The sequence below is a fragment of the Lactuca serriola genome, chromosome 5 (genome assembly GCF_051521515.1).
Source record: "Lactuca serriola cultivar US96UC23 chromosome 5, Lser_US96UC23_V15, whole genome shotgun sequence".
In the NCBI taxonomy this organism is placed as follows: domain Eukaryota; kingdom Viridiplantae; phylum Streptophyta; class Magnoliopsida; order Asterales; family Asteraceae; genus Lactuca; species Lactuca serriola.
The window spans coordinates 65,255,828-65,267,733 of record NC_136412.1 but is presented as its reverse complement, the minus strand read 5'-3'; the positions used below and the strand labels follow the sequence as shown (position 1 = coordinate 65,267,733).

Here is an 11,906-nt window from a genome sequence, read left to right as displayed (position 1 = left end):
CAGTTTCTCAAAATCTCTCCGGTCCGATTCCAAGCCTCCCTCCATTTGATTTCGAACTGTTTCAACCTTCTCAGGTTGAGGGGGAGAATAATGCAAATCCCTCTCTTGAATCAAATGTAGATGGCTTCGGAGATGCAGCTGTTGATCGATGACTCTAATCCTCTCAACATTGATGAAAATGAAAACTTCTTTGAGTTCCCTTCTGATGATGATGTCAACCTCTCTGGTTTAGAAGTTCAGGGGAGCATCATCCCAATATTCAAATCATTCATGGGAGCAAATCAATTCCACTGTTGATATAGGATCAACGGCTGCACAAGAACTCCCATGATTACATGTTTGGACGAAGGATCATCCTCCGAATCAAGTAATCGGTAATCCTAATGTTGGTGTACAAACTCGCTCAGCTACCAACATCCAAAATGAATGTCATTTTTCAGCATTCATATCCATGGTTGAACCCAAATCCATCAAGGAAACATTGGAGCATGTTGATTGGATTACAGCCATGCAAGAAGAACTGGCAGAATTTGACTGAAATGAAGTTTGGACTCTCGTGCCTCCTCCTCAAAATCATCCCATTGTCGGGACAAGATGGGTATTTTGCAACAAGTTAGACGATGCAGGAGTTATCATCCAAAATAAGGCAAGATTAGTAGCTAAAGGTTTTACTCAAATTGAAGGGCTCGACTACAACGAGACATTTGCTCCTGTTGCACGACTTGAAGCTATCAGAATCTTTCTTGATTATGCTGCTCACAAAGGCTTCAAAGTATACCAAATGGATGTTAAGAGTGCCTTTCTTAACGGTGAACTTGACACTGAAGTATACCTTCAACAACCCCCCAGATTCATTAATCTTTCCTTTCCAAACTACTGTTATAAACTCCGGAAGGCTGTCTATAGACTCAAGCAAGCTCCTCGGGATTCTAGATCCCAAACGATCCGGTTTCAAAGAGGAATTCTAGATCCCACTCTATTCCGAAGATCAAACGGAAAGCATCTCATGCTGGTACAAATTTATGTGGACGACATCATTTTTGGATCTACGGAGTCATCTATGGTTGTTGATTTTGCCAAACTTATGATCAGTCGATTCAAAATGAGCATGAATCGAGAATTAAGCTTCTTTCTCGGCCTCAAAGTCGAACAGACTAACAGAGGTATCTTCATTCACCAAGAGAAGTACATTTCAAAACTTCTCAAGAAATACTCAATGGACACCTGTGCCTCCGCCAAGGTACCTATGGGCTTCAGACATAAGATTTTTGCCAACCCTTCGAGTGTTTCTGTTGATGAAAAGAAGTATCGTGGAATGATTGGATCCCTATTCTATCTCACAGCAAGTCATCCAGATATTATGTTCTCAACATGTTTATGTGCCAGATTTCAAGTCAACCCAAAGATGTCTCATCTTTTGGCTGTGAAGCAAATATTCTGTTACCTCAAAGGTACAAAGAGTCTCAAAATCTGGTATCCAGCAAATGAGAGCTTCCTACTGCAAGCTTACTCTGATTCAAACTATGGTGGTCTTCAACTCGATAGAAATAGCACTTCAGGTGGCTGTCAATTCTTAGGTGGTCGTTTGGTCAGTTGGTCATCCAAGAATCAGAACTGCATGACACTCTCTTCAGCCGAAGCTGAATACATTGGTGCTGCCAGCTGTACATCTCAGGTTCTGTGGATGAAATCTCAACTTCTGGATTATGGTTACCGCTTTCAGTGCATTCCTATCTATTGTGACTCTCAAAGTGCTATTTCAATTTCTCATAATCCAATTCAGCACTCCATGACCAAGCACATTGATATAAGGTACCATTTCATAAAAGATCATGTACTTAATGGTAACATTGAACTCATTTTTGTTCCATCTGACGATGAGATTGCTGATGTCTTTACCAAGGCATTGGACGAAACCAAATTCAATGGTTTTCTCAACAAAATGGGTATGATGGTACCGGATCCTCAGTTCTTTCAAGAAACTTGCTCTCTTTGATAGACGTATTTGAAAGAAATCTAGTTCCGATCTCAAAACCTTTTCATCTCGGAACTACTTTCTCTCGGAATACTTAGGATCGTTTTACTTATCTTTGTTTCTGACCTTCACTTGAGTTTTTAAGCTGTACAGTTCATCATGATCGTTTGCCATTTTAAGTCCACATTGGTTTTAGAATCATCATCTCGGAATATACCTCATGATTGGATCCGAAATTCTACTCCGGAAAGGATATAAAATTCAGCGCTCCGGAATTTCAAAAATTGCTCTGGTAATTTCGAAATTGCTCCGAAAATTTCAAAATCACTCTGGAATTTCAAAATTGCTCCAGAATTTTCAAAACGGTTCCGGAATTTCAAAAATTGTTCCAGAATTTTTCAAAATTGCTCCGGAATTTCAAAATTGCTCTAGAATTTTTAAAACGGCTCTGGAATTTCGAACATTGCTCCGGAATTTTCAAAATTGCTCCGCAATTTTCAAAATCGCTCCGGAATTTCAAAATTGCTCCGGAATTTTCAAAACGGTTCCGGAATTTCAAAAATTGCTCTGGAATTTGAAACCTTGCTCCGGAACTCTTAAATCTCACTCCGGAAGACTTTCACAATTTTGTTCCGGAACCATTTACAAATCTGCTCTGGAATTATCAAACAAACTGAAATTTTGCTCCTAAACTCAAACTTGCTCCGGATTTACTTCGCATTCCGGACCTCTTTTTAAAATCAGTAAGTTCCGGATCACAACTCTTTGTTCTCCAGATCATACTCTGTCCGGAACAGCTCGTCCGGAATACCACCGGACATTAAGGTGAAACGGTTTTTCTCAACGGTTACTTTTCAGAAAGATCCTATCCTATCCTCCTCGATTTGCGTGACACGATCGCACGCCCCCATAAAATAACCATCTAACTGTCGATTGAAATTCTCCATTTTTAGCCACAAATTACCTCACCTTTCACCTCCCGTGTCCAATCAACGTCTCTAACATTAAATACAACCCATTTTCTTCTCGGATCCTCTTCATTACACTCCTAACCCGACCCATTTCCCTTACCTATAAATACCCATTCAAAACCCCTTTTACCTCTTTACGCTCCCTAAACCCCCAAATCTCCCAAATTCTCTCTACTGTTCTTCGTGTTCTTCAAGCACTCATAACCTGCAACAATGGCGTCTTCTCAAGAATTCAAATCCACTGCTCCAGTTCCCAAGAAATCGATTGCCAAGAAAAAAACCTCCAAAGGATCAAAAGGTTCCTCATCCTCTGCTGATCAAGAACCTTTCTTGAGAGACACTACTCATTTGTTCTCTCTGAATCCAATGGATTATGACGAATCAATAAGGGTGATGATTGAGTTCATCACAAATCACCTCATTTCAGTTCTTCTCACGAATACCCCAGAACCGCCACTGCCGCTTCATCATCTTCATCGAGCTTTCACCAGTATTCGACTTGTCGATGGTGTTCTCAAAACCACGATCATTGGGGACATAATGGTTCCCATCTACAAATCGAACTTTCTCAAGGCGATTGGTGTCAAAGCGAATCCACGGGGATTCAAAGTAGTTGAGCCAACGACTGAAGAGTTTCAGACATTCCTCAACTACATCGGGTACACTCAAGACTACCGAGCCAAAGATTTCAAGAAGACGGCTGTGTCCGGACTATGGAATGTTCTAATGCACATCATCCTCAGAGGGTTGTTCGGAAAGAATGGAGGAACGGACACCTTAAGCAAAGACTGGCTCAATGTTGTCTTCAACATCTACTCTGGACGAGAGAATGTTGTTGATCTTCCGGAAGTCCTATGGCAAGACTTCTGCAAGTTTGCCACTAAGCGGAAGCCAAACGAAATCTCAAGCCCTCGATTTTGGGCACTGACGCTCCAACAAGTCTTCAAGGAGCTTTCGGAACCGCTTCTAGTCAACACCATCCCTTCAGAGGTATGTGTTACTTTCAAAACTATTAAGGCCTATAGGATACCGGACCAATCCTCCTTTGGTCCGGTTAGACGTCTTACGGAACATATGTTGGCCCTTATCCCTTCCGACTCCGTTTTTATCAAACAACATCTAGAGATTTCGGTTGTGTTTGACCCAACACACCCTGCCCCTGTCTCTGTTGAGCCTATCTCGGAAGAGTCCAAGTCTACACAGTCCGGACCCAAAATCAAGAAGACGTCCAATAGAAAGGCTTCTCCCACTAAGCCCAAAGCCAAAAAGAAAACCAAAGTCATTGCCCCCTCTCAACAGGAGGGTACCCATGACATTTAGGCTGATTCTGACCATCCGCACACCCCACCTACCCACTCATCCGAGTCACACCTCGATGTTTCAAAAACACAAGCACACACTCACAGGGATTCTCCACATAATCCACCCTCACCTTCCCAAAAAGTGATGCAGGTGTTGAACATATTTCCTTGCAGCCCCTTGGAACACACTCACGAGTCACTTTTGATACCCCCATCGTTTCTTCAACATGCACACACTCCGGAACCACTATTCCGGACACCAAGCATTCAGGAGGAGGAGCAGTCCCTCCACCTCCGGAAGGCATATAGGACGACCAGGTGTTAACGATCCCCTATGGGAAGATTTTGTGAACAAGACCGCATCCAAACGTCCAGATCTCACCAGAGCTCAGGTGGATTCCACACTCATTTCCATGAGGAACCGGGCTATCGAAAGCAATCTGCCCTATGTTCCTCCCACCGATGCTGATGTTATCAACGAGCTCACTGCGGAACTGCCTCCCATCACCACTCATCAAAGTATTTTCCACACCGATCCGAAAGAAGAAATTTCTAAAGAAATCATGCTGGAAGAAGATGCAAAAATCATTCTGGATGCACATCTCATGACTTCAGTTCACTACCAATCAAAGGCATCAGTCTCTAAGTCTACCTATGACTTCAGATCCTCTTCCTCAACCACTTCGGATGAAGGTTCCAACTCCCAACTTCATGAAGATGATGCTACCACAAAGCCTGGTCCTTCCACCAATCCTTCCTTCAACCAATCTCCTCCGCAACACTCCAGTTCTGACACGAAATCCAATGTTGGTGACTATGTCGACCCCTTTGCTCTGTTGGAAATCTGCACAAATGTCTCCGACACCATGAAGAAAGTATCATCTGTTGAGGCATCCGTAACAGAACTAAACACCAAACTAGATCAAAAGGTCTCCGGACTTGATGCAAAACTAGATGCCATTCTTCAGTCCCTGTCCCAGCAATCCGGACCATCTATTGCTGAAAGGGAAGCCCAGTTGGATCAGCTCATCTCCCTCCGACTCAAGCACACAATAGATGAATTCGACACCAAATACGACATCTTGGTGGATCACTACCTCAACACCATCACCTCAATGCTCAAGGTTCATGATGACTTGGTGTCTGCTACTAATGACCTAATCAAGCAGACCCATGTTCGTCATGAGATACAAATTCAACGGCTGAAGAAGGAGATCCGGAAGAAGGATGAAATGAACCTCATTATTCAACAAGTCCTCATCAAACTCCTGCGCTCAACTTGGAACATTGTTGATGTTTCGAACAGGAAGTTCGATGAGATGATTTCCATCCTCAGCAGCACATTCAAACATCTTTCCGAGCAAGCCCCCACTGCTAACGCTTATGTTGCTCTCACTCTTCAACTCACATCCGGTATTCAGAAAGTCTTCTCAAAATTTGATGATTTGAAAGAGGTTTTGCAGGTTGCACCGGTTCCAAGATTCACTGATGCAAGAGAGGGATAAGGCCCAAGCAGAAGATGAAAACCAACCACGAATTCATACTCCAGGATGAGGACATGGATTCCGAAGATGAAGACGTTCATATCGTCTCCGGAATCCTAGGGGTCACTAAAGGAAGCGAAGATGAAGACATATATGTTCCGGATGAAGCTCCCAAAGGATTTCTTGGTCTTTAAGCTCCAAAAATTTTCCATTCCAAAGGAGATGTCTGAAGAACAAAAGAGGATATGGTCCGATGTCTCCTGGCCATCCTCTCTTCCGGAAGCTTTTGAAATGGCTGTCAAAATGGCTACGACAAAATCTTTTTCTGACTACTTAAGCCTTCCGTGCTACTCCCTCAGTTTAATCTCCCATTCCGGAACCAAAAGTTGCTCCGATCGACTTGGGCTCTCCTCTCCAGACCCCTGATGATATTCCGAAAGAACCACTTCCAAATCCCACTCCAAAATTTTTGATCGACGAGAATATGAAGATTGTCATTGCTGCGCTTCAAAGAGCCAAAGGGAAGAAACCGATGACCACTGAACAACAAGCCTTTCACTCGGGACCTCCCCCCAAGCACAAACATGGATGGTCTCAGGAGGAAATAAATCAGGCACTTGAGGACAACATCCGGATCCAAGCTCTGAAAGACAATCCTGATTCGATGCGTGGCATCTCTCCTCTTTGCCGTGAAGGAATCCTCAAGGCTCAGGAAATTGTTCCATGCCTATATTATGAACTTCCCTCCAATGATGCTGATCAGCTGGATCTTCCTCTCTCTCTCTCTCTCTCTCTCTCCTTACAACAAATTCTACACTAAGTTTGCTCCTCTTCAACCCACTAATAATCCGGAAGTGATCATCCGGACAGAGTGAGAAAGGCTAAAAACCTTCTATGCAAAGAATGCTCAACCCTTCAAGGAAGTGTGGACAAGGAAGAGGATCACCAAAGTTCAAGGCTTCGGAAGAAAGATTTTAGTGAAATTTGAGCTGAACTGTCCCTTATTCCGTTTCCACCTCCTCCGGAACAAGCCAACTCCCCGGACCGTTACTGATGCAAATTTTCCTTCAATGAATCCGAACGACATCCTCACCCTAGCTGCTTATTTTAGAGAAAATCAAAAGGATGACATCAGTATGGGTGCTTACCACGCAACTCTCAGCTTTCGTAAAGATTACGTTGCTGAGTTATGCCGGTGTGACTACGAGCTTGCACACCTCTATGGAATAGAACAATTTGTTGCCAAGATCGACTTTGTTCTTCTGGAAGCTGAAATTCTTGCAGACGGTCCCATTGAAGAACCAGTTCTAGGGTTTGTTTACACCACCAAAAGAACAAACAAGAAGGACTTCTTCCGAGTCCTTGAAAAACACCTAGTTCCAACCAAAGCTCTGAAGAAGTTCATATCCCGGGCATCCAATTCTGATGCTCCGGAACAGGTTAATGCAAAGTTTGTAAGTCAACTGCGTGGTACATTGCGGTGCGAGAATGGTTGTTCAGAGCCTACACCTTCATCAAGGAAGAAATGAACTGAGCTTGTTGTATTACTAAGTTCACTTAAGGGGAGATTGTTGGAACCTGAAAGTGAACCTCTAGCAATCCTAAGTCCTTATTCCGAAGGGTGTGACTTCCGAAGTGAAGAGTGGTCCGGAACCTGTCCGGACCAAATAAGGAGATAAGAAGAGTGAAGGCATTCCGGAGCTGACCCTTACATCCGGAATGCATGCTGATCCAGAACATCATGTTTTGTCTCTTATGCATTTATTGTTTTTTTGTCTTGTTATTGATGTAACGTTTCATAGGACTAAGTCAATAGTTGTATTAGAACAATCAAAATGTCAGACTTATGTCTTTTGTCCGATCCTATGTAAACACCTGGGTTAATTCGCTGTAACATTCACTCCTATTTAAAGGAGCTTTTAATACAAGTCAACAACGGATCTTTCACTCACTTTTGAAATTTACTCTTATCATATTCAAAACATTCTTCTTGTTCTTCATTTATTAACTTTACCTTGATCATTTACTAATTGTCTTCAATTAATATCTTGATCATTTGTTGAACTTATTATCTAAGACTTGACTGGTCTTTCCAGCCTCGACTTGAACATATATTAGCAAGCAGACATTGATCTCAAGCATTCACTCAAGGTTTGAGTTTTCAAACCTTGTCCCTGCATATCGATCTTGTTCTCACAGTTTGTCCAAGCAAAACTTCATATGGGGTTTTTATTCCCAATGGCTCTTAAGGGTAATCTGTTTACTATGTAGGCAACAATCGTTATGCATTCACCCCATAATTTTATTGGGAGATTGACTTGAAACCTTAGAGCTCTAGTTATCTCAAGTAAATGCATATGTTTCCTTTCAACAACCCATTTTGTTGTGGGGTGTGAACACATGAAGTTTCAAGCAAGATACCGTTTTCTTCATAAAATTTCAACATGTGATTTGAAACAAACTCACCACCATTGTCACTAATGATTTTCTTAATCTTTTTCCTAAATTGTGTATTAACCATATTATGAAATGCTATTAAACTAGTACTTGCATCAGATTTGTTTTTAATCAAATATACCCATGTTGTTCTACTAAAGTCATCAATTATTGTGAAAAAATAATGAGCTCCTGATAAAGAAGGAACTCGATATCCACCCTATATATCACAATGGATTAAATCAAAACAAGAACTAGTTTTTATTGAACTACCAGGAAAAGGAAGTCGAGTTTGTTTTGATCGAATACAAATCTTTTATGCCATATTTCAGAATCAATTTTAATTGCCATGATGGCCACCCTTTTATCATTTCCTTCCATGCTGTAAAGAGCATTCTCACATCTCCCCATGCCAATCAGCTTCCGTAAGTCCTGAATAAAACAGAAATCCGAGAAAAAGTTCATGAAATAATTAAAATCTTTGGTAACTCTACTAAATGATAACAAGTTGCATTTAAAATTAGGAATGTATAAACATCGTTGATCAACTTCATGTTGTTGGGTAATTGGAGATCTCCTATTCATTTAACAGGAATTTTATCACCATTAGGAATGCAAACTGGAACTCCATCTTGTGGATGTGTTAAGTTAATGAGTGTGGATTTTTGACACACCACGTCTTTAGTTGCCCCCTGAATCGATTAACCAAGGTAACCGGAACTCAAACTTACCTGCCATGTTGACTTCCAATCTTTGTACATCTTGCAATTTCTTCATCAGCTTTGTATATTGCTCCGTACTAAGACCTGGTATGGGGATGGTCTCCATCTCAATGTTAGTTGCCTTTGGTTTTGGTTGGTTGGTACTATTATGATTAGTAGTGGTCTTGCATCGAGCGTCCCACCACTCCAGATAACCAATCTTTTCGAAACAACCTTCGATATTGTGCCCATTCTTCCCGCAATGCTTGCACTTCATGCCTTCATGGTTAGTGTTTTTTTCTTAACCAAGTTCTTGTCGGTGGTATCTGAGCACACATCTGATAAGTTGATGCGTCTACATTGGGTTTTCTTGCAGTTGAGATATTTCGATGTTGTTCATCCTCTGAAACCAAGTGGTAAGTAGATCCAAGTAAGGGCATGGGTTTAGTGCTAAGGATCTTAGTTTTAATAGTTTTAAAAGTGTCTTTAAGACCCATTGGGAACTCGTAAACACGTTCCTTGTCTCTTGATTCAACGAATCTTTTTCCAATGTCGCAGGTGCAATTGCCACAAGTGTAAGTTGGTGTCGGTGAAACAGAGAAAATTTCATCCCAGATCGCCCTCATCTTCGTGAAGTAGGTTGAAACAGAATCAGCTTCTTGTTTGAGTGTTGTTAGGTCACATTTTAATTCATAAGAGTGTGTTGTACTTTCCTTTCCAAACCTTTCTTCAAGATCATCCCATATCTCCTTGGTGGTGGTAGCGTATTTTACACTATTCCGAATATTCTTCTCCATGACTATAGTAGGCCATCCCTTTATCAAGGCATCAATTCGTTGCCAGACCCTATATTCATTCTTTCCTTCAGTCGGTTTTGCAATGGTTCCATCAATGAAGCCGACCCTATTCTTTTCTAGGAGGAAATCTTTCATCTCCATGGACCGGTTAGCATAATTGTTGTCACCAAGGTTTTCATTGACGTGAACTTGTCGTGGATAATCAGTGGGATGAATGTAAAATGGTGAGTTTGGATCTGATGACGGGTTGGTGTTGCTACTGGAGCCGCCTGGTGGAGTGTTGTCCGTCATCGTTTAACAGGATGCAGTATCCTGTTCTGATACCATAAAGAATTGAATAACAAGAAAGACAATAACTCCAAAATCGATACTAGCATTAGATGTAGAAGGGATATATAATCCCAAAAGACAACTGGATTACAACTGGTTTTCTAATAAAAAGGATAAAGATAAAAATAACTAGTAATTATCTAAGCTAATTATCTAATAATAAAACAATAACTCCTATTATTATTATTATTATTATTATTATTATTATTATTATTATTATTATTATTATGGAACTAATGAAAGACATTAAAAATTTATTATTATTATTATTATTATTATTATTATTATTATTATTATTATTATTATTATTATTATTATGGAACTAATGAAAGACATTAAAAATTTATAGGATACATGATTTTGATTTTGATGAGTGAAATTGATTTTCATACAAAACTACAAAGTTTAATGGATTTAATACCTAAACTGTTGGAATCCTAAGTCGAGTAGGACTTGGAAACCATGTAATAGCAACCTAGTTTTTAGGAAATCATAAACAAGTAGGTTTCTAGTTTCCTAATTGTAATCTAATTACAAGTCGGTAGTTAGGAGTATATATATACATTGTTTTAGGTTGAGCTAGGATCATTGGAAAACATTGTAATATCGTGAGTTTTGAGAGAGTTTCTCATATAATCAAAGAGTTATTTTGATTAAAACAATCGTGTTTACATATTCCAATCTTTAATTGGTATCAGAGCTAAGAAACAAGAAGCTGTAAGATCGATTTTACCTGTTGACGAGTCAGGTCAACATGGTTGATGCAAGGGAAGACGGAGGACCTGCTCAGGTGAGGACCAAGGAGGTCGGAGCGACTTCTGTTGTCTGTCCGATGCTCACACCAACAAATTACACTGTCTGGGCCCTGTGTATGAAGGTGGTGCTTAGAATTCACAAGGCTTGGACAGTGATCGATCCAGGAACAGAAAAGAATGAAGAGAAAGATTACCTTGCAATAGGATTGTTGTATCAGGTAATCTCGGAAGATCTAATCATGCAAATCGGAGATGTGGAATCTGCCAAGGGACTGTGGGAATCGATCAAGGCTCGCTATGTAGGAGCTGATAGGGTGATGCTCACGAAATCAGCGTCGTCTGGTAGTGGTCGGTCTTCTGGATTTCATGGAGGAATGACAGGGAAGGCAAAGGGAAAAGGCTGGTTAAGTGGAACTATTCATGGAGCAACCGGGTCGAATGGTGGATCAAGTGGATCAGGCCCAAATGTGTTTAAATCAAAACAGGCACAAGATGGAGAGCCCAATTCTAATTGCAAAAATTGTAATTGTTGTTGTCACAAGAATTGGAAAAATAGGGAAAAAGACCGATCTAGGGTAATTTGTTTTCGGTGTGACAAACCGGGTCATTTTGCTTCTGAATGTCCGGAACGACTCCAAAAATTACAAGAAGGTGATTTTTCGGAACGTGACGACAGTGACGAATCCGTTTTTTAAATAAGGATCAGGTTGAAGAATTCTCTAGAAGGACTTAGAGATTCGGGGGTGATTGTTGGAATCCTAAGTCGAGTAGGACTTGGAAACCAAGTAATAGCAACCTAGTTTTTAGGAAATCATAAACAAGTAGGTTTCTAGTTTCCTAATTGTAATCTAATTACAAGTCGGTAGTTAGGAGTATATATATATATATATATATATATATATATATATATATATATATATATATATATATATATATATCTATATCTATATATATATATCTATATCTATATATATATATATATATATATATATATATATATATATATATATATATATATATATATATATATATATACACATTGCTTGTCGAGCTAGGATCATTGGAAAACATTGTAATATCGTGAGTTTTGAGAGAGTTTCTCATATAATCAAAGAGTTATTTTGATTAAAACAATCGTGTTTACATATTCCAATCT

The 11,906-nt window shown here is 40.2% G+C and overlaps 2 protein-coding genes across 2 annotated transcripts; one reads left to right on the top strand and one right to left on the bottom strand.

The window, feature by feature from the left end:
• The first annotated feature begins 1,216 nt into the window (after nt 1-1,216).
• LOC145049555 (secreted RxLR effector protein 161-like) lies at nt 1,217-2,233 on the top strand. The gene is made up of 2 exons (XM_078997941.1): nt 1,217-1,664; nt 2,121-2,233. Exons 1-2 carry the CDS (start codon nt 1,217-1,219, stop codon nt 2,231-2,233), a joined length of 561 nt encoding a protein of 186 aa, XP_078854067.1.
• Nucleotides 2,234-9,155: 6,922 nt separating this feature from the next.
• LOC145049554 (uncharacterized) lies at nt 9,156-9,956 on the bottom strand. Its single transcript, XM_078997940.1, has one exon. The coding sequence runs from the start codon at nt 9,954-9,956 to the stop codon at nt 9,156-9,158; it is 801 nt and encodes a 266-aa protein (XP_078854066.1).
• Nucleotides 9,957-11,906: the final 1,950 nt, after the last annotated feature.

Bases quoted from the DNA above. Each gene is read 5' to 3' on its own strand.
- LOC145049555 (XM_078997941.1), top strand. From the start codon at position 1,217: ATGGACACCTGTGCCTCCGCCAAGGTACCTATGGGCTTCAGACATAAG. The intron at 1,665-2,120 runs GTACATCTCAGG...TGAGTTTTTAAG, and splicing joins ATACATTGGTGCTGCCAGCT to CTGTACAGTTCATCATGATC.
- LOC145049554 (XM_078997940.1), bottom strand. From the start codon at position 9,956: ATGACGGACAACACTCCACCAGGCGGCTCCAGTAGCAACACCAACCCG.